Genomic DNA, 27,962 nt, shown 5'->3' on the forward strand with positions numbered 1-27,962 from the left:
TTTGTGTGTCTGTCGACCTGCCAGCGCTTTTGTTCGGTAAGTCACCTCATCTTTGTTTTTATATATAATTTTTCCCACGTGGAATGTTTCCTTCCATTATATATATATATAAAAACAAAGATGAGGTGACTTACCGAACAAAAGCGCTGGCAGGTCGATAGACACACAAACAAACACAAACATACACACAAAATTCAAGCTTTCGCAACAAACTGTTGCCTCATCAGGAAAGAGGGAAGGAGAGGGGAAGACGAAAGGAAGTGGGTTTTAAAGGAGAGGGTAAGGAGTCATTCCAATCCTGGGAGCGGAAAGACTTACCTTAGGGGGAAAGAAGGACAGGTATACACTCGCGCGCACACACACACATATCCATCCACACATACAGACACAAGCAAACATATTTCAATATGTCTGCTTGTGTCTGTATGTGTGGATGGATATGTGTGTGTGTGCGAGTGTATACCTGTCCTTCTTTCCCCCTAAGGTAAGTCTTTCCGCTCCCGGGATTGGAATGACTCCTTACCCTCTCCTTTAAAACCCACTTCCTTTCGTCTTCCTCTCTCCTTCCCTCTTTCCTGATGAGGCAACAGTTTGTTGCGAAAGCTTGAATTTTGTGTGTATGTTTGTGTTTGTTTGTGTGTCTATCGACCTGCCAGCGCTTTTGTTCGGTAAGTCACCTCATCTTTGTTTTTTTTGAGGCTGTAACTTACCAAACGATAAAGTAATGGTTGATAGACACACCTGTCCTTAACTGCAGCAGTGATCACCTGCATGTCAAAAAATATGTATGTTGAATTTAAATGTTGCACAAGTCTGTCATATCGCCATACCATGTTTGAAGCTTAATGTTACTTTGTATGCAAAAGAGGAACATATAAGACTGACTGTTAGGGCACCACCTTAAAACTTCACACTACTGTTAGTATCACTGTTGATACAGCAAAAAAATGTTTTAACATAGCTATGAACAGTAAACAAAGAATGGATAAAGGGGATTTATTTCATGTGCTGTTGTGCCGACAGAATCTGGAGAGAGTTTTGCGTTTCTTCTTGTGGTACAGAACTTGCGTAACTTTTGGTTTTGTAATGTTAGGTAGTCAGTTCATCAGCCGTTCTATGTGACACCCAGTGCCAATGGAAAAGCAATTTTTATTCGCATTACGGATTCTTAGATTTTCAATTACTAAAGCAACCTTGAGTAAGCATGTTGTGCTATTTAATTCGAGGACACTTCTGTGTCCCAGCAATTATTGAGGGTCTGTGTAACTATATTTTGAAAGTAGATCCATCGGCAAATCTGGCTTATTCCATGTTCAATCCTTACCGTCAGTAGATGAACTTGAATTAAATATTGCTGTGCTACACCAATTTGTGCCATTTATGTAGAACCATTGACATAAAATCACGCTTTAATAAGAACTAAAATTATTTTTTTCTGTTGACACTGGGTGTTGGATAAAACAAGCCTCTATTCAGGCTGAGTCCATACAAATTGCAAAAATAAATCCAAGAATTTCTTCTGTAACACTAGTGGAATGCCATATGACCACACATGGAGGAAACCTGATGAAGAGTTACAATGTTCGTAATTATACTACTTTGTGTAAGCATTTACACGTTAGTTTAAAAATTTCACACTTTAATGAAGATTGCTTTGTTCTTGCAGGTGTTGCCATTCAGAGACACACCGCATGGTGGCCACCAAAACTGTGAATTGCTCGCCTCACGTGCTCCTTGGACCACGCCAGTGGTCCTTTATGTGCTCTTGGCCACAGTTATTGGGCAAATGTTATCCTATTACGAAGTTACTGCAGGGCTGGCCCAGACAATGGACAGAAATGGTGTTCAAAATCCCTCTAAATTGACTTGGTGCTCCAATGGTGGAAACATTAGGGAATGGATTTAAACAAGAACATAGAATTACCATGATGCTACAAGTTACCAATAACTGATCTTATTTATTTGTTGTTTCAAAATTCCTTATTTTTAGTGCATTGAGAAATAAGTGTATAAACTACCCGCTTCGTTATGGTGACTCCACCATCAGAGGAAACACCTACAGATGCATCACACCAGAAACGGTTGTCAGTGGATTTGTCATTGCCAGCCCGTTGCCATGGTGTAGATATTGCTTTCGATGTGAGAGAAATAATTCCTCGTGACAAACTAAAACAGGAATTTAATGGTAAACTGGCTCAATATGACAACTTTCCAGATTTCAAAAACGATTTTAGAAATTCTTACCCATCTCAAGTGTCAGATACATCTCCAATCTTGGAGCCCATCTCCACCATTTCATTACACACTGACCAGAAAGCAATCAGTGACACAGCAAATTGTGCAGTTAAATTTGAAGAAGGTACAAAATCATCAGCAGACAAAAATTCAGAAAAGGATAGCATCTGCAGCAGTAGCCCCTCCAGCAAGGATCATTCAGAGAAGACCAAAGTGCCGGATGGAGGTTGGGGCTGGGTGGTTGTGATTGCATCACTTGTCATCAGCATGATTGCTGATGGTGTAAGTTTCTCCTTTGGGTTATTATTCATACAGTTGCTGGATCATTTTGGTGAGAGCAAGAGCAAAACATCTTGGATTGGAAGTCTGTTCATGGCAGTCCCACTTTTATCTGGACCGGTTGGAAGTGCTTTGGTAGACAGGTGAGCACAAATAAATTTCTTGAATATTGTTGGTACTATTCAGATATTATTTTCATCTCAATATTAATAGATTTTGAACAGTTAAAACACCTGGATCAGAATAACAGTGACAGCTAGTTGTTTATGGAACAGCTACCGTGGCAGCAACCAAAGCAAGAGTGTGTTCGTACCTCCTCCTGTCCCATGCACAGTCACGTCATATTGCTCTGCTATCTCAGCTGCAAGTTAAGTCAGTTATTGACAACAGTTGTGATTCATTACGTAATTGTTGTTTTGTTCTTGGATGCTTTGTTTGTGTGCGATATTTTTGTACTATAGAGTGTGTGAAACTAACTACAAAATTTCTTTAGAAAGTGATAAGACCTACAAAGTTAACTCAGTACGACACATTAACAGAAAACATATGAACGTGCTCAGTATGGAACTGCACAGCTGCTGCTACCGGAGCAATATTGCTCTTGCATGCTACGGCGAACCATAATCGTCTCCTGCCACCCCTTTCTGTGCTTATGTCAGTCATTCATTATTCTGATCCTGTTATAGTGTAAATATTTAATCTGAAATGTATGTGTGTGGAACTTAAATGTCTTAAAAGAAAGACCCCAGATGAATATCATCTAGAGAGTAATGACAGAAATTAATTGCGAGACTGGCAGTGTGTTTGTTATATTGGATAATTTGTAGTCAGTTCTGGCATTAATTTGCCGGTATCTTCTCACTACTCAGTACAGTTTGTTCCCATCTCTCAGAAGAAGCTTTGGTTTTTAACATCCACTTAACAGTGTGGTCAAATCTATATTTAATTCTGTTGGAATTCTGTGGCATTTGCTAATTTTGGAAAAAAGTAGCTCTTTTTCTGGGAATGTTATTTAAAAGTTTTCATCCGACATGGCAGCTATCACCACTTATTCTCTAGTTCTATTCACAGGAGCTGCAGAAAAGGCAATCATATGCGAAATTGTTAAATGTTACTGTATGATTTTGGAAGACAATTGTAGACTCATTAACAGTTAAGGAAAGAACAAAAAATGGAATTGTAGCTCGTTTTTGTGTAATATTAATAACTAAATAATGTTTGGGAGGAGGTCAGGAGGAGTATGTTATTTTTGTTGAGTGTTACTCTCTCAGCTTCTCCAGTGCCAATGTAGGAATTCCATGTAGCAGACTGTGATTATTGCTTTTTGATTTCTAAATGTTTCTTAATTTCAGGCTTTGTAACCTTTTATTTTTTTAAATTCTTGAAACAGGACATTTGGCTGCCTGAACTTAGATTTCATTTTACTGTTTTTCCTCTTAAGCAAGTGACTTAAGATACTTGCAGAAGCCCTTTCAGCTACAAAATTTGTCTAATTTTGCTGGAAGTATGTTGTAAAAAATATTTTTATAGACTAAATAAACTTACTTTTAGTAACAGTAACAATACATTTTCTTATTCTGACAATTCCAGTAATTTGTAAAATGTTTCTCATTGGCTGTTAACTTTTTAGGTATGGCTGCCGTTGGATGACCATTATAGGAGGCATTGTTTCTGGCATAGGTCTTACATTGAGTGCGTTTGCTGATTCTGTGGAGATGTTGTACATTACATTTGGTCTGATTGCTGGCTTGGGATTAGGACTGTGTTACGTGACAGCAATTGTTAGCATTGCTTACTGGTTTGATAAGAAGAGGACTTTGGCGACTGGTCTGGGCTCATGTGGCACTGGAATTGGTACCTTCATCTATGCACCAATGACGACTTACTTTATTGAAGAGTATGGATGGCGTGGGACGACGTTGCTCCTAGCTGGTACATTCTTCAACATGTGTGTATGTGGAGCACTGATGCGTGATCCAGATTGGTTGGTGCTTGAGCAGAGAAAGCAAGCCACAAGCCACTTGTACAAATCTGGACGAGCATCTTCAAGTTGTGCCTCTGTATCTGGCCGATCAGATAATGCTGGTGACTTCCCGGGTGTAGATGGGATCCGCAAAATGCTCTCAAGTGGCCATTCACCAGAATATGTGCTGACAACATTAGCTGCTAATTTGCAGGACACAGACTTACCCCCAGGAGAATCGGAGGTGGATGGTACAAAAACTCCAGCTTATAGTTCAGTTGTAAATCTCCCCACATTCATTCATAGAAGTGAGAAGGTATGTACTGAAACACTAATATGCAATCTTTCAAAAAATTGCCATAGTCGATAGGTTGCATGTGAACATGGAATAAATTCTTGTTACAAGGGCTAGTGCCATAATAATGGTGTTATTGGCTGTGTTAAAACATCCAATTAGCATTTTAACTGAAAGAGAGAATTCACCATCATTATGTTTCAGAAATGACTTGAATTAGTGTACCAGAGAATTGTCGGACAAACAGTATTAAAATTTAATAATTATAGAGATATCTTTCTACATTGTACAATCATGTGTGGTTATTTCACAAGTTTTCATCTTTCTTAAAATGTAACTTTGTGGGACAAGTATTTAGTTCTGCATATAACTTTATTTAAAAGTGTAGCTGTACCAACTGTATAGGAGAAAAGTATTGGCAGAGGGAGCCAGGGGTTTCTGTTTTCGTAAGTTGTGCGATATCACTCAATAGAACAAAATTTAATGTGACATGCTGAGAATCCTTTGAACATGTTTCAAAAGTTGATACCATATCAGTGAATGTTGAGTCTGTGTTTTGAGCTGCTCTAATAGAATGAGCTGCATTTTTACATTGTAGAGCAGCTACATTTTGATATTAAAATGGTTACACATTTTTAAAAATTACTTGCCATAAAAAACATAAGGAGATGAATTCTAAAAGTGGTGAATTCCCATAAACCACAAACATGTAATTCTTCAGAATTTTTGTAGTTGGAAATGTATATAATCCATGGCGCCCCCCTACACACACACACACACACACACACACACACACACACACACACACACACACACTCACTTTCTGGGGAAAATAAAATAATACTTTCGCAGAAAGAAAGGCTATTGGGCTGCTAACATGTAGAATTTAAGTGGAGAAAGAAAGAATGAGAATGTTTAATACTGTCACCACATAAATAACAGTAGTACCCCCGCTTTAACCTTCCCAGAATTAACATTTTCCCGTTGTTTATGACATTTTTTATCGGTCCCAACAAATTTCCTATGCCCACAATATTAATTTGCACCTGATTTTGCGTCAACATATTTATAATTTTCCCACGATTTATGCATTATGAAAAAATGTTTGTGGAGAAAATATGATGCTGGCATAATGTTGGCTGTCCAGTACGGTAGTGTTTACAAATATTAAGTGGTTAAGTTTCTTGACACCAGGGCACTTGATTCAGCGGATTTTAATGGGTAAACGAGCAAAAGTTGTAACAATTTGTGCCGTATCTCCCGCTGCTGCCAAGCTCTGTGGCGTGGTGGCTGGTGGGAGTATATAACGAGGTTCATTCGAATGAAGATATCATGGCCAATTACAAACATTTCCAAACTGTCTCTACTGCGCAAATGCAGTTCCGTGATTGTTGTGATCATTGTGACACCTTTGTCAAAGCGTATTTAGCGGTTTCGGCATATGGCCACGTGGAGCACTAGTTGGCACAGTCATTCACTTTGTGTTGCTGAAATGTTTTTAGTGTAAACACAGCGCTGGTTATGTATTGTATTCATGCTGAGCAAAACGTGTTTCAAGAATTTTTTCTTGTTGTCAAGTGAAGTATTTGCGTAAGTATTTTTTTGTGATGTTACATAAACCAACAATGTAAGTGTTTGTTTGTTTGTTTGTTTGTGTGTGTGTGTGTGTGTGTGTGTGTGTGTGTGTGTGTGTGTGTGTGTGTTCTTTCTACATAACTGATGAGGCACAGTACCTGGTAACCTTAAAAGACGAGTACAGTGCAAGAGACGCAGAATAACACATATTTAAACACAATACAAAATACTTATTTACATATTTGCACTTGACAACGAGAAAAAATTCCCAAAACACGTCGTGCTAAGCATGAAAAAGTACATAACTAGTGCAGTATTTCATTTAAGTAATGCATGACAGATGCAGGCTTTCCAAAAACATTGATTATGATGTTTGAAACTAAAAATTCTTGAAATGCGTCGTTAAGCATGACAAAATACGTAACTAGTGCAGTATTTCATTATTTAAATAATAAATGGCAGCTGCAAGCTTTCCAAAAACATCGATTATGATGTTTGAAATTAGGTCAAACGTTTCCACTTCCCAGACAGTTATCAATTCCAGTTACATCAGCAGTTTTTATTAGCTAATAGACCTTTATTAGATGATAAAAAAGTCACTGACAAATCTTTTGATGCCTGCTATGTACATACATCATACATAAAGTGCCAGGGGGTTGTTTATGGTGTCTGTAGAAAAAATTCTTATATTTACTATTTGTTATTGGATAGCTGATCAGTCGTGGATATGTCCTCTCTGGGCTTAACAAAAGTGTCATAAGCTCATGGAAATGATTTGTTCTGGTGTATTGTGCTTGCCAATATAAATTAAATTGTCTGTGGCTATGCAGCATTTCTTGAACAGCTCTTCCATTGTATGTCAACCCATAAGTGTTTGCTACAGTCAACCATAGCTGCAGAACTTATGCAAAATGACAATTGGACTGCTAACATGATTAACCAGAGGTATGTCACATATGTAACTTCACTAATCAAAAATAGTCTTTGGCTGGCTCAGTTGTTGGCAGTTGATTGAATTTTACATTGCTCATATATTGATGAGCTCTTCTATATGAGACCTCACTTACACATGTGGTGTACTCATAAATTTATGACCATGTGACTGCATTTCTGCCACCTTTCTGTTGTTCAAATGTTCTCCATATCAGACTCCAAAGGCTATCCTCAGATGCTACAATAGAGAATAGAAAAGCTTAAATTAATACCTAAAGCAAGTGCAGTTATTTTTGGTAGATCTTTACTGGTAAAGTTAGGAAAGTGGTACTAAAATGCACATGGTTCTTACCTGTGGATGGTATTTGATGAATAAGAGTTCATGAATTCTTAACTAAATATAAAATCAGAAATCAGGAAATTACGACATACAACCATGTATACTTCCCTTTTCCCACTCTTTGCACTAGTTGCATGTGTCCTTATAAGAAAAATCTCAGCAGTTTTACTGACAGTTACAAGAATATTTCATTCAGTTATCACAAATTGTGAAAGTAAATACATGTCATTAAAACAGTAAAATCTATTTACGACAAAATGAGGCCTTTTGAAATAAGAATAGCAATCTTTATGGTGTATTTTTTGGTTGTGGTGATGCTGTGCTTCAGGCTGCTAGATGTGTACACCACTGCACATAGGACGATGAGAGCAGTTTCTTATTGCAGCTCCCTGACACTCTTCTTCCAGCTGCACGGTGTTCATATTGGGTGGGTAGATGTTAGGAAGCGCAGACGTGACCCAGACAGCACAGTGTGGCACTCGTTCACAAGGTGGCTCATGACCAGCTGGAGGATGTGTGCAGGAATCGGCAACTAACTTGACTAAGTAAATTGTTACAAATGTTAAAATATGCATTAGGTACAAACACAGTTCATACATTGAGGAGTTTATCCAGTTCTTTGTGTTACATGGTGTAAATCTCCAGTTCTAAAAGGTTGTGGAGGAGGAAGAGGAGACGACAATGACGACTTGGGTTAAGGCTCCTCAGTTGCCCCTGTAGGTGCCAGATCCCCTCACACATTTGGATTCTTAACTGATGTTTGTGGATGTGATTCCATCCCCGCTGGTGGCGGGCAGTGAGCCTCCAGCGTGACTTGTGACTCTTTCGTGTTAACCTGCTTCAGTCAGGGTCATTCGGTGGAATTGTAATGGGTACTACTATCACCTCATGGACCACCACCACCTTATTTCCTCTTCTCCAGTTTTCATCGCTCTCCAGAAAAACTTTTCACTGATGACCATTCTCCTATGCTCCGTGGTTATTGTGTGTTCTGTTGCAACTGTGTCGGTCCCTAGAGGGCATATGGATGGTCTGTACTTTTCATACAGATGGCGTCAGCGATTGGATTCCCCTTCATACCTTGTTGGAGGCAGTAGCGGTGCGGGTGCAAACAAGCTTAATGTTACCTTTTAAATGTTTACATACCTCCAGGTGGGCTACTCACGTTGAATTGACTACATAAATCAAACAGCTTTTCTCCCATTTCTCCTGCTTGGGGACTTGAACACACACCACTGCGTGTGGCAGAGTACCACTTTGTCTGAGAGGGGCCTTCTAATTTACCAACGAGCCATCCCTTTTACGCCGTCTCAACTCTGTCCATCATCAGGGGATACGTCTTGCGACCGGGACATTGTATATTAGTCCCGTCGAGAGTCTTTATGCTGAAGCTGCCGAATTACCATTGACCTACAGGCGTGACATACTGCTTTGTCGGTATGCCTGCCGGCTGTTGTCAATGCCCGACCACCCTTCGTATCAGTCCTTCTTCGACGATTCTCTCGACTGTCAGTATAGGTTATATGTGTCTGCCCTGCTACCCACTGGAGTCCGCTTTCGTCGCCTGCTTCGACAATTGGATTTTGCCCTTCCTACCACCTTCAAAGAGGGTGAGAGCCCGACACCACCTTGGCTCCAGGCTCCGGTTCACATTCATCGTGACCTCAGCACGCCCCTGAAGGAGGGTACTCCAGATGCAGTGTATTGCTCACAGTTTGTCGAACTTTGTGCGCGACTCTCCAGTAACACCTTTATTTACACTGATGGTTCCAAAACTGACGATGGTGTCGGCTGTGCCTTTGTCGTCGGGGACGTCACCTTTAAATAGCGGCTCCTCGACCAGTGTTCCAGCTTTACGGCCGAGCTTTTTGCTCTCTATCAGGCCGTTCAGTATGTCCACCGCCACCGCCATTCTCCGTATGTACTCTGCTCTGATTCACTCAGTGCTCTTCAGAGAGTGCTCTTCAGAGCCTTGGAGCTCCATATCCAGTCCATCCCTTGGTGCAACGGATCCAGCAATGCCTCCATTCTTTTGCTGCTGATGGCTCTCCTGTTAGCTTTATGTGAGTTCCAGGCCATGTAGGAGTGCCTGGGAATGAAGCTGCTGATGATGCGGCCGAGGCTCCAGTCCTCCTGCCTCGGCCAGCCTCCCTTTGTGTCCCATCGTCTGACATTAGTGAGGTTGTTTGTAAGAGGTTTGTGTCACTTCAAGAAAATAAGCTCCGGGCCATAAAGCCGTTTCCAACAGCTTGGCGAGAGGAGGTCATTTTGGTCAGGTTGCGGATTTGGCGTTGCCGGTTTAGCCACCGCTACCTGCTATCCAGTAACCCTGCCCCGCAGTGCCCTTGTGGTCATGCATTGACAGTGCGCCATGTTTTATTGTCGTGTCCCCGTTTTAATCAATCTCGTGTTTTCCTGTCTCTGCCATCTGCCTTACAGGAAATTTTAGCTGATGACGCTCGAGCAGCTGCTCGTGTTCTTCGTTTTATTACTTTGACGGACTTGTCCAAAGACATCCAACTCTTTTAATTATTTTATCTGCATCTTTGTAAGAACTTTCTGGTGCCCCCACCCCCCCTCGCCTAGTTTTACCAGATTATATGTGCACTTACATTTGTGATTGGGCGCTAATGACCTTAGTAGTTGAGCGCCCTAAAACCCCACAAATAATAATAATAATAATAATAATAATAATAATAATAATAATAATAATAATAATAATAATAATAAGTGAGACAGAAGGATTCATGATTGCAATACAGGATCAAACAATAAACACCAGGTATTACAGCAAGCATATTATTAAAGATCCCAATACCACAACGGATAAATGCAGACTTTGTAAACAACAAATAGAAACAGTAGATCACATCACAAGCGGATGTACAATACTAGCAAATACAGAATACCCCAGAAGACATGACAATGTCGCAAAAATAATACATCAACAGCTTGCCTTACAACATAAACTTTTAAAACAACACGTTCCTACATACAAGTATACACCACAAAATGTACTGGAGAATGATGAATACAAATTATACTGGAACAGAACCATTATAACAGATAAAACAACGCCACATAACAAACCTGACATCATACTCACCAATAAAAAGAAGAAATTAACACAACTAATCGAAATATCCATACCCAATACAACAAATATACAAAAGAAAACAGGAGAAAAAATTGAAAAATACATCCAACTGGCTGAGGAAGTCAAAGACATGTGGCATCAGGATAAAGTTGACATCATACCAATTATACTATCAACTACAGGAGTCATACCACACAATACCCACCAGTACATCAATGCAATACAGCTACATCCAAACATATATATACAGCTACAGAAATCCGTAATTATTGATACATGTTCAATTACCCGAAAGTTCCTAAATGCAATATAACACATACCGTACAGTTAAAAGTTAGTGACGCTTGATCAAGGTCCGCGTCACTCCATTTTTAACCGGACTTAACGTCTGAGAAAGTGAAGAAAAAAATAATAATAATTTACCAACATCTCACAGACCATGATCTGTGACTCATAGGTGATAGTTCTACCCATTTCAGTGCTGTCCATGGCTCCGTTTCAACTATAGATCAAATGATCGCCTGTCCTAATCTTGCAGATTCACTATATTGTTCAATTCATGATAACCTGTGTGACAGGGACCACTTTCTGGCACTTCAGAGCAAACTGGTTTTTGTATGCCTCTGCTGTTACATTCACCACCTCTATCGTTTGATCGTATTGATGAGATGTGCAGTGCATCTGATGTGATCACTCGGACCGCTGGAACTACTTTTCCCCTTTCTACAAGTCCCCCTTAATGTTGTCCAGTGCTTTGGTGTAAAAGAGACATTGCTGTAGCTATTCAGGATCGCTGCCGAGCCCTGCAACAATTCAAACAATATCTTTTGCAGACCAACCTTATCACTTTTAATTGACTTCATGCTAAGGCACAATATTTAATCAAATGTAATAAGAAGGAATGCTGAGAGATGTGTATCTTCTCCCTGGGAACGTCTACCTCTTCATCTCAGATGTGGGTCAACCTCCAGGGTCTTATGAGCCACTACTGATGAACTACTGTTCTGGGTCTTGTCCCACAGGGTGGTTTCTGTACAGATTCATCAGTTCTTGCAGAACACCTGGCGACCCATTTTACGCCAGCATAGGTATCCTCTTCCTATCCTGCTACATTTCTACTGTTTAATTCTTCACCAGCTGATTCCGCAATGAACCATTCACTGACTGAGAACTACTTCAGGCTCGTGCCTCGACACATGACACAGCCCCAGGCTCTGATTAAATTCATAATCAGGTGATCCCTAAATGTTGCTAAAATCAGCATCTCCGCTAGGTCTTAAACTGTATGTGAATCCAATGTACCTTCCCCCTGCAGTGGCAAGATTGCATAGTTGTCCCAGTCCTTGAGCCAGGCAAGAACCAAATGTCCCTTGACAGTTACTGGTTGATTAGCATGACCAGTGTATTCTATAAGGTGTTGGAGAGGATGTTTCGCTCACACATTATGCTGGGTTCTTGAATGTTTGGGCCTTTTGTCCCCCTATAAGTGTGGTTTGTGGAAGGGGCGATCAACAACCGTCCATCTGCTTAGGTTTGAAGAAGCAATCTGATAGTCTCCTTCTAAATGCCAACATCTATCACAGTCTTCTTTTTGATCTGTTGACCTGCATAAGGTGTACAAGATTGCTTGGAGTCATCGCATTTTACTTACTCTCAATGCCCTCGATGACTGGTGCGTTTGAGACCCCCTACTGAATTTTATTAGTTACTTTTTATCCCACCGGTTGTTCCAGTTTAGAATTGGCACTTCACTGACCTCCTCGTGGGTCCAAGAGAGAGGCGTCCCACAGGGCTGTGTGTTGAGTGTTCTCTCTTCCTAATTGCCTTCTATGGGCTTGTGTCCTCAGTTGGGTGACTGGTCATCCCCTGCGTAGTACGTCGACTTTTGCGTTTAGTACAGCTCCCAGTCCATAGCCTCTGCAGCACCACCTTCAAAGCGCTACAGGGTGCTGCTGTCTTTTACACTGATGACTCTAAAACAGTGTATCAGACCAAATACATTTTTACGTCTCCTACTGGTATGGAACTACTGGGAACATGGAGTGTGTTCTTGGAAGAGCAGACAGCCGTTAGCACAGCCCTCTATTTTTTAAACATGCGGCCGTTGGCAATGTTTTACTATGTACTGATTCGGCGTAGTCTTTCCCCAAATGGACGATATTGAGGCGGAAAAGGGGCTTGTGTGTTTCCAACAAAATGGCGCCCTACCTCATTGCAACAACCATGTGTGTGCGGATCTTGATGCTCGCTTTCCTTGAAGGTGGATAGGCAGGGCTGGCCCAATACTTTGGCCAGCACGAAGCCCCGACTTAAGCCCAGTGGACTTTCTCTTTTAGGGCCACATGAAAAATGTTGTCTACAGTGAAAAGATCAGAGACATCAATCATTTACAGGAAAGAATCGCCACAGTGGTTGGGACAGTTAAACCTGAAATGTTGGTGAGTATGTGGCGACAAGTGGAATATTGTCTCAAGGGCAACAAATGGATCCCACATCGATACTCATTGATGTATTTTTTCATTAATTTCCCCATTAAATTTATGCTTAAAACCAGGGAGTTCTTTATCAAACACCCTGTATAACACATTTAGAAATTGCCACTCGTGGAAGTTGAACAGTGTACACAAAGAACTAGAAGTGGGAATTTGATAAAAGCTTTGAAATTGAGTGACCAGAGATGAATGCAGTGAATGGAATGGACAATAGCTCACTACTGGATAAAGTATGATGGAAATAGAAGAGTAATGAGTGACCACTGTAAAAAAGAACGAGGCAGAGAGAATTAGACCAAAGGAGGAATAAGGAATGCCAGAACTAAATGAGAAATTGTTGACCACCTGAAAAAGTATGTTACCAATCAAGGGAGACCAGTCTGAAGAGAACAGTGGAAAACAGTTCCGTAGATGTCATTCCTTGGCCTTTGCTCTGTTTTTACTAAACCTGTTGCTTTGGACCTGTTTCTTTGTAAACGACTGATCTCTAATGTGATGTGGACATTTACTTGCCATAGAACTGAGTAAAGACAGTGTTTAGCCAATTTGTAAGTAGTTTAAGGCTCTTTTTTTCAAGTCATCAATCTTCTGACTGGTTTGGTGCGGCCCGTCCCGAATTCCTCTCCTGTGCCAACCTTTTCATCTCAATAGTAGCAGTTGCAACCCAAGTCCACACCACATCTGAGGCTCCAATTCTATTCAGCTCTGGTTTTCTCACAGTCAGTGTTTCACTACCATACAATACTATGCTCCAAACGTACATTCTCATACATTTCTTCCAGAAATTAAGAGCTATGTTTCATACTAGTTGACTCTTGGGGAGGAAAGCTCTTTTTGCCAGTGCTAGTCTGCTTTTGATGTCCTCCTTGCTCCGTCCGTCATTGGTTAGTTTTCTGCCTAGGTAGCTGAATTCTTTAACTTCATCTACTTCATGACCATCAGTCCTGACGTTAAGTTTCTCGCTGTTGTCATTTCTGCTACTTCTCATTACTTTAGTGTTTCTTCGATTTACACTGCCCATATTCTGTACTCATTAGACTGTTCTTTCTATTCAGCTTATTCTTGTTAGCAATGCGTGAGCTGTTACGCTGATTGTTCGATAATTCTCTCACTTGTCAGCTCTTGCAGTCTTCAGAATTGTGTGGATGATATTTTTCCGTCAGTCAGATAGTATTTCGCCAGACGCATACATTCTACACACCAATGTGAATAGTCATTTCGTTGCCACTTCCCCCCAATGATTCTTGAAATTCTGGTGGAATGTTACCTATCCTTTCTGCGTTACTTGATCTTAAGTCCTCCAAAGCACTCGCAAATTCTGATTCTAATAGTGAATCTCCCATCTCTTCTAAATAGACTTTCGTTTCTTCTTCTGTCATATCAGACAAATCTTCCTCCTCATAGTCGTCCAATGTACTCTTTCCACCCGTCCGCTCTCTCCTCCACATTTAACAGTGGAATTCCCATTGCATTCGTAATGTTACCCCCTTGCTTTTAATTTCACCTAATGTTGTTTTAACTTTCCTATTTACTGAATCAGTCCTTCTGACAATGATTTCTTTTTTGATTTCTTCACATTTTTCATGCAGCCATTTCACCTTAGCTTTCCTGTACTTCATTAATCAGCGACTTGTATTTCTGTATTCCTGAATTTCCCTGAACATTTTTGTACTTTCTTCTTTCATTGATCAACTGAAGTATTTCTTATGTTACCCATGGTTTCTTTGCAGTTACCCTCTGTGATCGTCTTTCCAACTTCTGTGATTGCCCCTTTTATAGATGTTGATTCCTCTTCAACTGTACTGCCTACTGAGTGACTCCTTATTGCTGTATCTGTAGCCTTAGAGAACTTAAGTGTATATAGTCATTCCTTAGTACTTCTTTGCATATTGATTGTTCCTTTCTAATCTCTTATACTTGAGCCTAATCTTAATCACTACTGCATAGTGATTTGAGTCTGTATCTGCTCCTGTGGACACCTTACAATCCAGTATCTGATTTTGGAATCTATCTGACCATGTTGTAATGTAACTGCAATCTTCGTGTATCACTCAGCCTTTTCCAAGTATTCCTTCTCTTCTTGTGATTCTTGAACAGAGTATTTGCTATTACTAGCTGAAATTTATTACAGAACTCGATTAGTCTTTCTCCTCTCTCATTCCTTGTCCCAAGCCCATATTCTCCTATAGACTTCTTCTTCTATTCCTTCCCCTACAACTGCATTCCAGTCTCCCATGACTATTAGATTTTCATCTCCATTTATGTACTGTATTACCCTTTCAATATCCTCTTATACTTTCTCTGTCTCATCTTCAGTTTGTGATGTCAGCACCTATATCTGAACTATTGTTGTCGGTGTTAGTTTACTGTTGATTCTGATAACACAGTAACCCTATCACTGAACTGTTCACAGTAATACTCTTCTGCCCAATCTTCCTATTCATAACGAATCTTACTCCCATTATACTATTGTCTGCTGGTGTTAATATTACCCTATACTCATTTGACCAGAAAACCTTGTCTTCTTTCCATTTCACTTCACTGACCTCTACTATACCCAGATTGAGCTTCTGCATTTCGCTTTTCAGATTTTCTAGCTTCCGTACCACAACCAAGCTTCTGATGTTCCATACACCAACTCTTAGAATGTTATCCTTTTGTTGGGTGTAGAATATTTTTCTCATAGTCGGCTTTCCCTTGGCAACCCCCTCCTAGAGATCCAAATGGAGGACTATTCTGGAATCTTTTGCCGACGGAGAGATGATCATGACATGTTTTCAGTTACAGACTACATGTCCGATAGATACAGGTTGTGTGTGTGTAATGCTCCAGTAGTGCTCTGAATAGGTCATATAGACATGAATTCCATGTGAATCATGGTCAGTTTGTACAACCTAAGTGGAACTAATTTCTGTGGTCTCATTCTCTTGGTTACCTCCTTTAATAGTGTTAGGAGTGAAAAGTGTTAGTGTTTCATAATGTCACATAATAATACTGTATAGACCTCCTTCGGCCACAGCTTTGTATTGATCTATCACAAGGTCCGAAAGACTTGGTTCAGCCCGAGGCCCTCCACCAGCAGTTTTTTCCATCCCAGGGTTCAGAAGTAGTCTATACTGATAGCTTGATGGTTGTTGGTCATGTAGTCTTTGCTTGTGCTGAATTGTGCTCCTTGCCAGATACAGTGGCTGTAGTATTTTCCCTGTTGGGTTGGTAGCCATCTCTTGTGCTTTTGAGCGTATCCATTTGTGCACCGGTGAGTCCTTTCTCATCTTCTGCAACTCCTTGAACAGTTTTCAAGCTCTCAACTGGTTTTACCACCACCATCCCTTGGTCATGCTAATTTAGGATTCCCTATGTGCCCTTGAACAATGTGGATATCAGTGACCTGTGTCTGTTACCTGGGCCACGTTTGGATCCTGGGGAATAAACTCACTGATAGCAAAATTGGCTACCAGTATGCCGACTCTTGAGGTCAGTATTCTGTAAACAGACCTCCAATCGGTATTACGCCATCAAGTTTTAGAAACTGGAATGGCTCATTTCGACTTCACCAAACTAACTACGGGCGATAAAGGAGACTACGAATCTGTGGAGGTCCCGCAAGCAGGCATCTTGGGAAGACTGTCCTTTGCTGGCTCAGCATTGGCCACACTTTGATTACTCGTCATCTCCTCCATCATGAGGACCCACCCCACTGTTGTGGTGGTTCTCATTTGATGGTGGTCCACATTTTGCTGGTCTTTCCCAACATAGTCGCCCTGCGGCAGACTCTAGATCTCCCTTACCCACTACCCCTGGTGATAGGAGATGATGCCTCAGCAGCTGACTTACTTTTACATCTTATTAATTGGCAGAAAACTCTGTTGCCTCCTCTGCCTAGACCACGCTGTGGCTGTCTGGGCTTAGTGATCTACCCCAGCCATCACCCTACCTGCACTTCTGCTCTTCCTTCCCTCCTCTCGCATGATCTGTTCAATTTGTTCGTCTCATGTCTTTCTGTGCTTCTCTTGCCCTGTTTGTGTTGCTAGTCTTTCCTAGGCAATTTCTGAGTGCTGTACCTCTCGTAAGTGGTGGGTGATGTATGTTCTCTCATCGCAGTCTGCTTTCGAGGGCTTCCGGCTGCTCCCTAGATAGGACACCTTGCCGCCTTTCTTCCTGTATCCCCCCTTTCCTCATTTTTTTCCCCCCTTACCTAGCCTTTGTTGACCTTTGGTAGACCTTGGGGTTTTCTTCTCATTGGTTTTGCGCAGTAGGCCATCTCTGATGTTGAGACACGTTGACCTCTCTGTTCAAGGAAAAAGGGACTGATGACCTAGTAGTGTGCTCCCTTTAATCAACCAACCAACCTCCCGTGGCTTGATCAAAATGTTAACTTTATCTGCTTTGAGTATGTGGTATCCACATCTGCTCATAAGTCAAGGGTGGCTGCTCTCTCCATAGGTGAAATGTTATTGTAGGGTGACCCATGTAAACACTTGACAAAATTACCTACAAATTTTCTCTGATGCATCTGCTGTTATTAAATTACAAGAGAATTGCTGGATATCAGAAATTGCCTATCATATTTCAGCACAGTCTTCTGGTCACTGATAAAGTATTGTTAAGTTCCTCTATTAAGACCCTACTGGTACGTGTGTTGGGTACTTCTAAATCACTGCAGGAGTGTACTTGGGGAAAGTTCTCCTTATCAATATCAGGTGAATCAGATTCTGCAGAATCACAGCAAAACATTAGTGATGTGGAACGTGAAGTTTCCCAGTGACGGCATTCTAGGTTGTGTGCAGGTGGTAGTCATAATTTTGATGAATACAAGTTTTCTGGCAGTTGTATTACCACTGATTCAACAACATTGGAATTGCAGAAGTTTGTTGTATGTGCCACAGTGTTTGTTCCATTATAATCCATTGAATGACAGGAAACAGAAAATGTCTGGTACTTGAGAATTTGCTGCCTTGTGAAGGAATTGAATAGCTTCCAGTTGCCTGTTTGACTTATATAACACAGTGTATTTGTACGGTAATATTATATTCCTGTGCACATTTCCTGCTGAAGGATGCTTGTGTGTCAGATATATCAGTAGATAAATATTTTAATCATGTTAGCAGCTACATAAAGTAGATAATGAAAACTGTAGAACTTAATTGTGAGCTTGTTAGCTGCAAAGTTTTATGTGCACTATTTATGAGGTACATCTCATATTTAATGATTTGTTAAAATATTTTTTACATCTGTATCTTTTTTGAAAACATGACTTGTCACTATCTGAAACTGTTGTAGCCATAAATAATTGCGCAGCCAATCTTGTTCTGTTGCTACATAGTTTTACAGTTCAGGAATTAAAGTAATCATAAATAACACAGTTAACCGTTTTACAGGTTCCACTGGAAGTGCTGGAATCACTCTGCACTAAGAGGAGGGTGTTCAGTGTAATAATGGAAAATTATCCAAGCCTACTTTCGTGCAGAAGTATGTCAGATAAAGGTATCAACAAGCTTCCTGTAACATCACACTCAGTTTCTCACCGTATCCCAGTGTCAATGGAGGTGCACATTCCCAAGAAAGAAGAATCAATTCCAGCTTGCGAGTACGAAGGAAACGATGCAGAAAAACGTACTCAGCAGGCTACATCACCACTGCTGCCTAATGGAGGAGTGACACAGCCAATGAATATAATTCCACTGGCTACAGGGCCTTCAAACTACCTGAAAGGCATCCGTATGCACAGGTGATAAGTGTATGATTGCACAGATATGTTTTCTTGTTGTATATGAATGCAGGTGTGTGTGTGTGTGTGTGTGTGTGTGTGTGTGTGTGTGTGTTTAAATTCTGTAATGTTATATCCGTATTAGTTGTATCAGAAGTATGTGAATTTTGCGTGGAGGAGAATAGGCAAATGGGGAACCACATTATGTTTCCTGAATACATGCATTTCTCTTACTGGGAGTGAATGGCGATCTACGATCTGTACAGAAACCAGATGGCAGCTATACGAGTCGAGATGGCAAACAGTGATTGGGAAGGGAGTGAGACAGGGTTGTAGCCTATCCCCGATGTTATTCAATCTATATATTGAGCAAGCAGTAAAGGAAACAAAAGAAAAATTTGTAATAGGGATTAAAATCCATGGAGAAGAAATAAAAACTTTGAAGTTTGCCAATGCCATTGTAATTCTGTCAGAGTCAGCAAAGGACCCGGAAGAGCAGTTGAACGGAATGGACAGAGTCTTGGAAGGAGGATATAAGATGAACATCACAAAAGCAAAATTAGGATAATGGAATGTAGTCGAATTAAATCAGGTGATGCTGAGGGAATTGTATCAGGAAATGAGAGACTTAAAGTAGTAAATGAGTTTTGCTATCTGGGGTGCAAAATAACTGATAATGGTCAAAGTAGAGACGATATAAAATGTAGACTGCCAATTGCAAGGAAAGCGTTTCTGAAGAAGAGAAATTTGTTTACATCGAGTATAGATTTAAGTTCAGGAAGTCGTTTCTGAAAGTATTTGTATGGAAGTGAAACATGGATGATAAATAGTTTATACAAGAAGAGCGTAGAAGCTTTTGAAATGTGGTGCTACAGAAGAATGCTGAAGATCGGATGGGTAGATCACATAACTAATGAGGAGGTACTGAACAGAATTGGGGAGAAGAGGACTTCGTGGGACAGCTTGACTGGAAGGGATAGGTTGATAGGACATATTCTGAGGCATCAAGGGATCACCAATTTAGTACTGGAGGGCAGAGTGGAGGGTAAACATTGTAGAGGGAGACTAAAGAGATGAATACACTTTGCAGATTCAGAAGGATGTAGGTTGCAGTAGGTACTTGGAGATGAAGCTTGCACAGGATAGAGTAGCATGGAGAGCTACATCAGACCAGTCTCTCAACTGAAGACAACAGCAAAACAAATGTGTACATACCAACCAAGGGTGTGGATGATAGGGACATTGAAGAAACTCGTGATAATATCATTGACCTAACAAAATATGTTTAAAGATCTGATGGAATAGCCTTAAATTTGTTAAAAATGCAGCAGTAAAGGTACTAGTATTCAAAAAAACATTACGAATAATAGTTGAGATACTAGATTTAATATGTAATGAAAAAGTAAAAATGTTGAAAGTGAACGGGAAGAAGTCACCCAGAAATGAAATTAGCTGTATATATAGACATTCTAGAGAAGAGCTGATGGCAAATAGTTGTCAAAGATAAGTACTTACATTAAAGCATGGAACTGTAGATGCTTCACATAGGCTATTTAATAATAACCACAGGGATCACAGAATAAGGAGCATAATGATGAAAAAACGTTTAAGATAATTGGGTAGTGGAAATAGAAGAAACACTGGGGTAAACTTTAGAGTTGACCAGAAGAAATTCTCGATAGAAAAAGTTTGCTAAAATAATATGCAACTCTTATGGGCATCAGGCCATAGGACAAAGGAAGAATTATTGACTGGTAAGTTTTGGTAGAATTTAAATACTTTAAGGCATAAAGACCACTCACCAAAAAGCAGAAGTACTGCCTTAGATATACAAAACAAAGAATACATCAGAGCTTGCAGAGTAAATCCTTTCTTGAGCTAGAGTAAGAGTACACACGAAGAGATAGAGAGAGAGAGAGAGAGAGAGAGAGAGAGAGAGAGAGAGAGAGAGAGCGCGTACGCATGCACTCGCACTCGCACACGCACACGTACTTACATACACACAGTCCCCTACATCGTGTCGACTGGATGCACAATGCCAGGACTGCAGATACATGAAATAATGTAGGGTTAGGGAGGGTTGTGCTAGGTGGGGTGGGTAGAGAGGGGGAGGTGTAGAAGGCAGGAAGAGGGGTTTGGGTGGGTAGCTAGTGGCTCTGGGGGAGGTAGCTAGTTGGCTGGTAGGAATGTGGGAGGGACAGGTGCCAAGGTGCCATAGGCTAGGCATTTGATGCATAGATGTTGAAATCAGGAGGGGGCACACAATGAAGGTGACCAGGGGCACGAACTAGGAGGGGTTGGAAGGATGGAGGAAGGGGAAACTGTTGGGTGAATGGTGGGGGACAGTGGACAGGTTGTATATGCCCTGGGATGACTGGAAAATCTGGGAAAAACCCAGGAACTTTTTCATCTAGGAGAAAACTGGGAAAAACCTGGTAATTTTATGGAATTCTGGGAGTTTTTCACTGTTTCAGTCTTCAGTCAATTTTTTTTGTAATTTTGACTGGTAAGAACTGGTACTCTAGCAAAGAATATTACTGTATCCCACTACTGCAGAATAATACTGCAGCAGTAAACATAAATGAGAAAAAACCAAAATATAACTTGAATTGCAATGGAAATGCACCATTTACAACAACGAAACACAGTGCACACACTAGTGTGTGCTAACAGCAAAAAATGTCAAAGGCTTTAGGATGAAGACTGTGCGATACTTCATAACAACAAATGGCTTCCAATGAGTGTGATGACACAACTGTTTACATTAGGTTCATTTGAGCAGTTGCCAGCGGGCTTATGTGCTTGTGCTGTAGAGTCATGTATGAGCAGCACCTTCTTCTGCTTCTGGCTGCTTGAAGTGTTGCTGTTAGCTGTATTGGTAGTAGCAGCAAGTAGCTGGATGCTAACAGGAAAACATTTTATGGTGTGCCCAAGCTGCCAGATTTGTATATGCGCAGAGCAGTCTTGAGTAGTTGTTTGGGGGGGGGGGGGGTGGTAAGTCTGTTAGTCTCCATGTGATCCATGCTTACATTTAGTGATTTTGCTGTTTCCTCTTTTTTTACAGGTCTCACGTCAAATGAAAACAAAATAGATTTTTGTGGCTGGGAGCTATCAAGTGAATTAAAATACATTCACATAATTATGGAAGGTTAAAATATGTTATTAGTTCAGTTTTCTGATTTTATTTTATTTCCACGTTTCTGGCACTAATCGCCTTGCAAAACAATGAAGTTATTTATGTTTGTTGCTAAAGAAATTTGGCTGTTATTAATCTTTCTCACTGAGGCAATTAATTTATTTGAAACGAAGTGTTTCATTCAACAATACTGGCTTGTGTCAACTGTTGGCTGAATTTCAAATGCATGCTTTCATGTTCTTGCATGTGTAGCATTATGCCATAATAAAGAACCAAACATGAGACGATAAAGTACTTCTACTCCAAGAAAATTTACATCCTGAAAACCGCAATGAAAAACTTAATATCTGGTTGGGGTGTACTTCATTGGGAATCTGCACATACGACTGAGCACTGAAAACCAAATTGTGCATTTTGTGTCCTGTTTCTTTTAGACATAATGTAAGATCTCTTACTGCTTTATACTCATAAACATATATGCTTCCTCCCTCATCGTAGCTGTGCACGCACAGCAACGCCTGTTTTTTTTTTTGTGCTCTCTGGCAACTGCTGAAATGAACCTATTTCTAACAGGTCACAGGGAAATATTGTAAATGATGGTTTGAGAAGCATTACTGTAAAGTGAATCTCCTTTTACACAACATGAATTATGTTATGTATGAGAATTTGCGATGAATTTTTTATATCACAGAGCATTTGACTCTCATTTAAGACTTAATACTTTGAGGACCACCCACTTAGAAGAATTTCCATCCCAGAAGACCAGACATTTATGTTATCATTTTAAATTTCGTGGCACATTCGTGTGATACATTTTAACCCATTGAGTGCTGCACTGACGTGTGCGGCTGGCTGTGTCAAGCCTGCCCTTGGGACCGCCTAATTTGTGTACCTGCGGGGGGAACTTTTTTTACCATTTAACAGATTTACACACAGATGCAACAGAGTTTAATAGGATATCGTAGTGGTCTACTGCTCCCATATTTGCATTGTAATCAACAACACATTGCAGCTTCATTACTTTTTCGCCAGTCATCCTGTCTGTCCTTCCCGTGTCACGCATTTCTGTAGTGTTGCAGGTAATCAGCTTGAACACTTCTCTTGTCGCACCACTTGATGGCAAGCATTGCGTCAGTTGACATAAGCTCAACTACTCCTCGTTTGTTTCTTTTGTAGCTTTGGAAAGTTGTGCTTGTTCTTACGTACAGTACCGCATGCTGCTGTTCTGATTGTGAAGCCAGAGGAACAAGGCTGGTCTTGTATACCAATTGTCGACATACAGGGTAAGTCCACGTTCAAGGTATTGCTTCATTAGTGTTGCCACAATATCGCCAGAATTCTCCAAATTGTGGACTTCAATTTCTGTTGTTGTGCCTGTGAATACAATGAAATCAAAGATGTATCCAGTTCTACAGTCACAGAGCACGGATGTTTTGATTCCAAATCTACTTCGTTTTGAAGGAATGCATTGTTTAAAAAGATGAGACCTTTGAACAGTAATAGACTTTCATTGACATGAGTTTTTTATATGGATTAAATGCACTGTGGAACACCACACGAACTGTATCAGTTATTTTCCTAATTTTAAACAAACTGTCATCTCCATGATTGACCGAGTTGTCACTAAAATGCAACATTCTCAAAAGTAACATAAAACAGTCACGAGACATAACTTCGCCAAAAATTGGAGTACTCAGAAGTTCATCTCTGGACCAGTATTCCTTTATTCTCAACTTTTTAACACGAGCCATGAGAAGTCAAATACCAATGAAGCTATACATTTCCTCAAAACCTGTATCTTTCCAGGTGGATAGCCAAGAATGAACAGATTCAGACGAATTTGCCATGGTGAAAGTGAAAAATCGCTTCGTTTAAAGTGCTACAAATATCAACAGATATTTTGATAGAAATAGCATGAAAAAGGATAGAACGCTTGAATCAGGCGCTAGCTGGCATTTATGTCCTGAAGATGAGTCATCAGATGCATGAAGTACTGGACTGAAATCACGTTTGTGCCCATCAGACTTCTCATTCTCACTGTGGAGTGGCCTTTTACGGGTTGATTTGTCTTCACTTTCAGACTCTAAAGAAGAACTGTCCTGGCGAGCTCTGCTAGGTGAAGTACGAGGGGCATTTGAAAAGTCCGTGCAAAAATAAAAACTACGTACGTGTGTGGGGTAAACCTTTTTTATTTTTTGACATAGTCTCCTTTTAGACTTTTGCACTTTGTCCAGCGCTGTTCTAATTTGTTGATCCCTTCCGAATAATAGGAATTGTTAAAGTCTGGAAAATAGCTATTAGTTGCTGCAGTCACCTCCTCGTTTGAATAAAATCTATGTCCTGCCAGCCATTTCTTCAAATTGGGGAGCAAATAGTAGTCAGAGGGAGCTAAGTCTGAAGAATAGGGGGGATGTGAAACGAGTTGCAATCCTCTTTCCAATAATTGCGACCACAACTGCTGAGGTGTGTGCTGGTGCATTGTGATGGAAAAGGACTTTTTTGCGGTCCAATCGCTGGCGTTTTTCTTGCAGCTCGGTTTTCAGATGGTCCAATAACACTGAATAATATGCACCTGTATGGTCTTCACCTTTTCTGGTGCAGAATCTCCCTTGGTAACCCATTGTTTAGACAGTTGTTTCTTCTGAGTATAGTAATATATCCATGTTTCATCCACAGTGACGAAACTATGCTTAAAGTCCTGTGGATTCTTCCTGAGCAGCTGCAAATCATCCTTGAAACAAGTCACACGATTCCGTTTTTGGTCAAGTGTGAGCAATCGTGGAACCCATCTTGGGGATAGCTTTCTCATGTCCAAATGTGTATGCAAAATATTATGTACCCTTTCATTTGAGATGCCCACTGCACTGGCAATCTCACGCACCTTAACTCTTCTGTCATCCATCTTCATATCATGGATTTTATCAATGATTTCTCGAGTCATAACCTCCACTGGGTGCCCAGAACGTTCAGCATCACATGGGCCCATATGGCCATTCCTAAAATTTTGGAACAACTTATAAACTGTTCTAATCGAAGGTGCAGAGTCACTGCAATGTTTATCAAGCTTCTCTTTAGTCTCCTGAGGCATTTGCCTTTCATAAAGTAATGTTTAATCACCACACGATATTCTTTTTCGTCCATTTTTTGACACTGACTCGACTTCCTTGATTCACACGAACACCAAATACAAAGAAATAGACCAATATGGCTGAAACTTGGTGTTGTCTTTCCAAAGATGGTACTAACTAAACATGGGCTCGATACGCGCCGGTGGTGCCATCACTCAGACGCCACTCGTATGTGGAGGTTTATTACTACGAGATTCTTCTGATGAATCTTCATTGTCACTACATTCATTGAAGATGCTACACTCCCTGTCACTCCCTGTCAGTATCTCCAGTATCTGTTCGTCAGTGCAACGACGCTGATGTGCCATTTGTCTATGGAACTCAAAAGTGACAGCACTCTAAAAATCCTGATGAAATGGCAGATAGCTAAACGACACCACAGAAGAAGAATGCAGAAGATCACATGAATCCGCTAGCACGAATGTCGAATAGCAACTGCGGAATCCGTAGCAGAGTGTTTCTCATATAGCAGGGACAGTGGCACAGAACAACAAATAGGGTAAATCCATCCCAGGGAGTGCACGGGACAAAATAACTTGCGATGGGCCGGCATGTAGCCCTGAGCGGCTACTGACATCAGCAGGCCCACAGCCAGTGGAACCGACTGCGGTATAAGCCGTCATAGGACTCAAGTACTGGCCAGGCTGCGTGGCGAATGCCGTCTGCAGGGCCCATGGGAAAGCCCATTTCAGCAGCAAACAACGTCCACAGGCCCCGCGGCAAGGTGGAGTGCCACGGCATATCACATCTGCAGTACTCAAAGGGTTAAAGTGCAACACATAAAAATACATGTGAAAGCTTAGCATTTCTTGTTAGGTACATTGTGTACATTGATTTAAATCATTAACTTTTCATATTTGTGTGTTCATGTTACTTAACAGTGATGTTGCTATTGGCTGAGGCTAAATAAATCACATGTCATATGCTCTGAATATCTGCTGTCATTGGCAGAGAGGATCACGTGACATGAGCTATGATTGGCTTACAAAAGGGCATCACAATCTCTGGAATCAAATTTATACTTTCATAATACCGAAATATGCAGCATATTGTAATACAAAAATATGCAGCATACATGTTGCTGAACATCAAAGATCTTCCAAGATCATATTTTTGCAGGGTTTTGTTTTCTACAGTGCTGGAAAGTTCTATGCCGCTGTATAAAACCGTAGCCATTCATAGGGTTGATAAAATTCCAAGGGAAAGTATACTGTCTCTTAACACGGAAAAAGTGTATTTTGAACAGGGAACTCTGGAAAAAATCTGATTTTTCTTTTCCATTTTTTGTTAATTACTGAAGGTAGAGGCCAAGAAATGTTGTGGGAGCAAAGGATACGTTGCCAAGGTAATTCCCACCCGTGTAGCTCAGGAAAGATAGTGGCGGAGGGAGGACTCCAAATGGCCTGGGTTGTGAAGCAGCCACTGAAATTCAGCATGTTATGCTCAGCTGCATGTTGTGTGTGCAACCAGATGGTCAGCTTTGTTCTTGGCCACAGTTTGGCAGTGTGGATTTATCCCGATGCGTAGCTGTTTGGTTGTCTTACAGACATAAAAGCTGTGCAGTGATGACACAGAGTTGGTATACAACATGTCTGCTTTTACAAGTGTCCTGGCCTCCAGTAGGACAGGATAAGCCTATTAAAGGATGGCAGTGGGTTGTGATGAGTGGGTGGATTGGGCAGGTCCTGCATCAGTCTTTCACTGGGATGTGATCCCTATTGAAAGGGGTTGTGGATCAGAGTGGTTTAGGAATGGACTAGGATGTTGTGTAGGTTGGGTGGACGACAAAACACCACTTCAGAAGGAGTGGAAGGGTCTCTGGTAAGATGTCTCTCATTTCGTGGTGTGATGACAGATATGTAGGCGCCCTGGTGGTCCCGGTCGCCTACAGTGGACTGGATGGCCGAGCGGTGACCTCTCCAGTTGTCAGGATGCTAGGAAATGGCTGTAGAAGCGTCAGAAACGCCAAAGAAACATTATTAATTCATAACACCTTTATTCCTGCCGAGTAAAATGTGGCTTGGTGATATCAATGACCTTCCCCGAGTCCTCGGTGAGTCGTAGCGATGACACCAGATCCAGGCCGCGCAGTCTTGCTAGCGCAGCGCCGTGTGCTGTGACGTAGCGGAGGAATGTCCTTACTTCGGCCGCGCATGGCTGGCGGCGCCCGACTGGCCGGCCGGCTCGCGGCAGACAGCAGGCTGCTGCGCGTAGAGGCTCCGGGTTGGAGTCCCTGGCACTGTCGGCACTAGAAGTGTTCTCGTAGTGCGGAGTGTACTCTATCCCACCCCGTCTTCTTCCTTGCTCCTCCTGGTGGCTCGCCCATGGTGGACGGGCGAAACGTGCTGCAGTCCCCCAACATCGTCGGCTCACCCGGTTGTGACGGCAGATGCACAGGGCCTAGGCCCCGCATGATCTTGACGACAGCTCACTCATATGGTCAGCATTGGCGGCGAGCGAGTCTGCCGCGATGTCTGCTAATCCTGGGTTGATGATTGACAGCGGCAGCAGAGAGGACCAGAGCTGGTACTGTCCCCACACGTCTGCTGCTGGATGGGCCGCCCTTACTGCATCTCCTTAATAAAGATTAACATGTCGATCACCGAGCTGAGCGCTACGCAGCGACCCAGTAAACATCTAACTGTGAGTGCGAGTGCCTTGTTGCTATCAAAGCTGGCGTATTTAAAGGAAGCACGAGCAACGTCCTGACGTCATGCTCGTTTGTAATGACCGCACTCATTCCACTTATACTGCTGATTCATCTGTTGTATTTGCCCCTTAG

The 27,962-nt window shown here is 41.3% G+C and overlaps 1 protein-coding gene across 3 annotated transcripts in view; it reads left to right on the forward strand.

The window, feature by feature from the left end:
- Positions 1–27,962, forward strand: part of LOC124596530 — a 108,449-nt gene that overhangs the window by 7,828 nt on the left and 72,659 nt on the right. For all 3 annotated transcript variants that reach the window (XM_047135700.1, XM_047135701.1, XM_047135702.1), the window contains exons 2-4: positions 1,667–2,657; positions 4,145–4,793; positions 18,588–18,937. In XM_047135700.1, the coding sequence (XP_046991656.1) occupies positions 2,029–2,657; positions 4,145–4,793; positions 18,588–18,937 (1,628 nt within the window). In that variant the 5' untranslated portion in view covers positions 1,667–2,028. The remainder of the gene's footprint in view (positions 1–1,666; positions 2,658–4,144; positions 4,794–18,587; positions 18,938–27,962) is intronic.

This window comes from Schistocerca americana, chromosome 2 (genome assembly GCF_021461395.2).
Source record: "Schistocerca americana isolate TAMUIC-IGC-003095 chromosome 2, iqSchAmer2.1, whole genome shotgun sequence".
Classification (NCBI taxonomy): domain Eukaryota; kingdom Metazoa; phylum Arthropoda; class Insecta; order Orthoptera; family Acrididae; genus Schistocerca; species Schistocerca americana.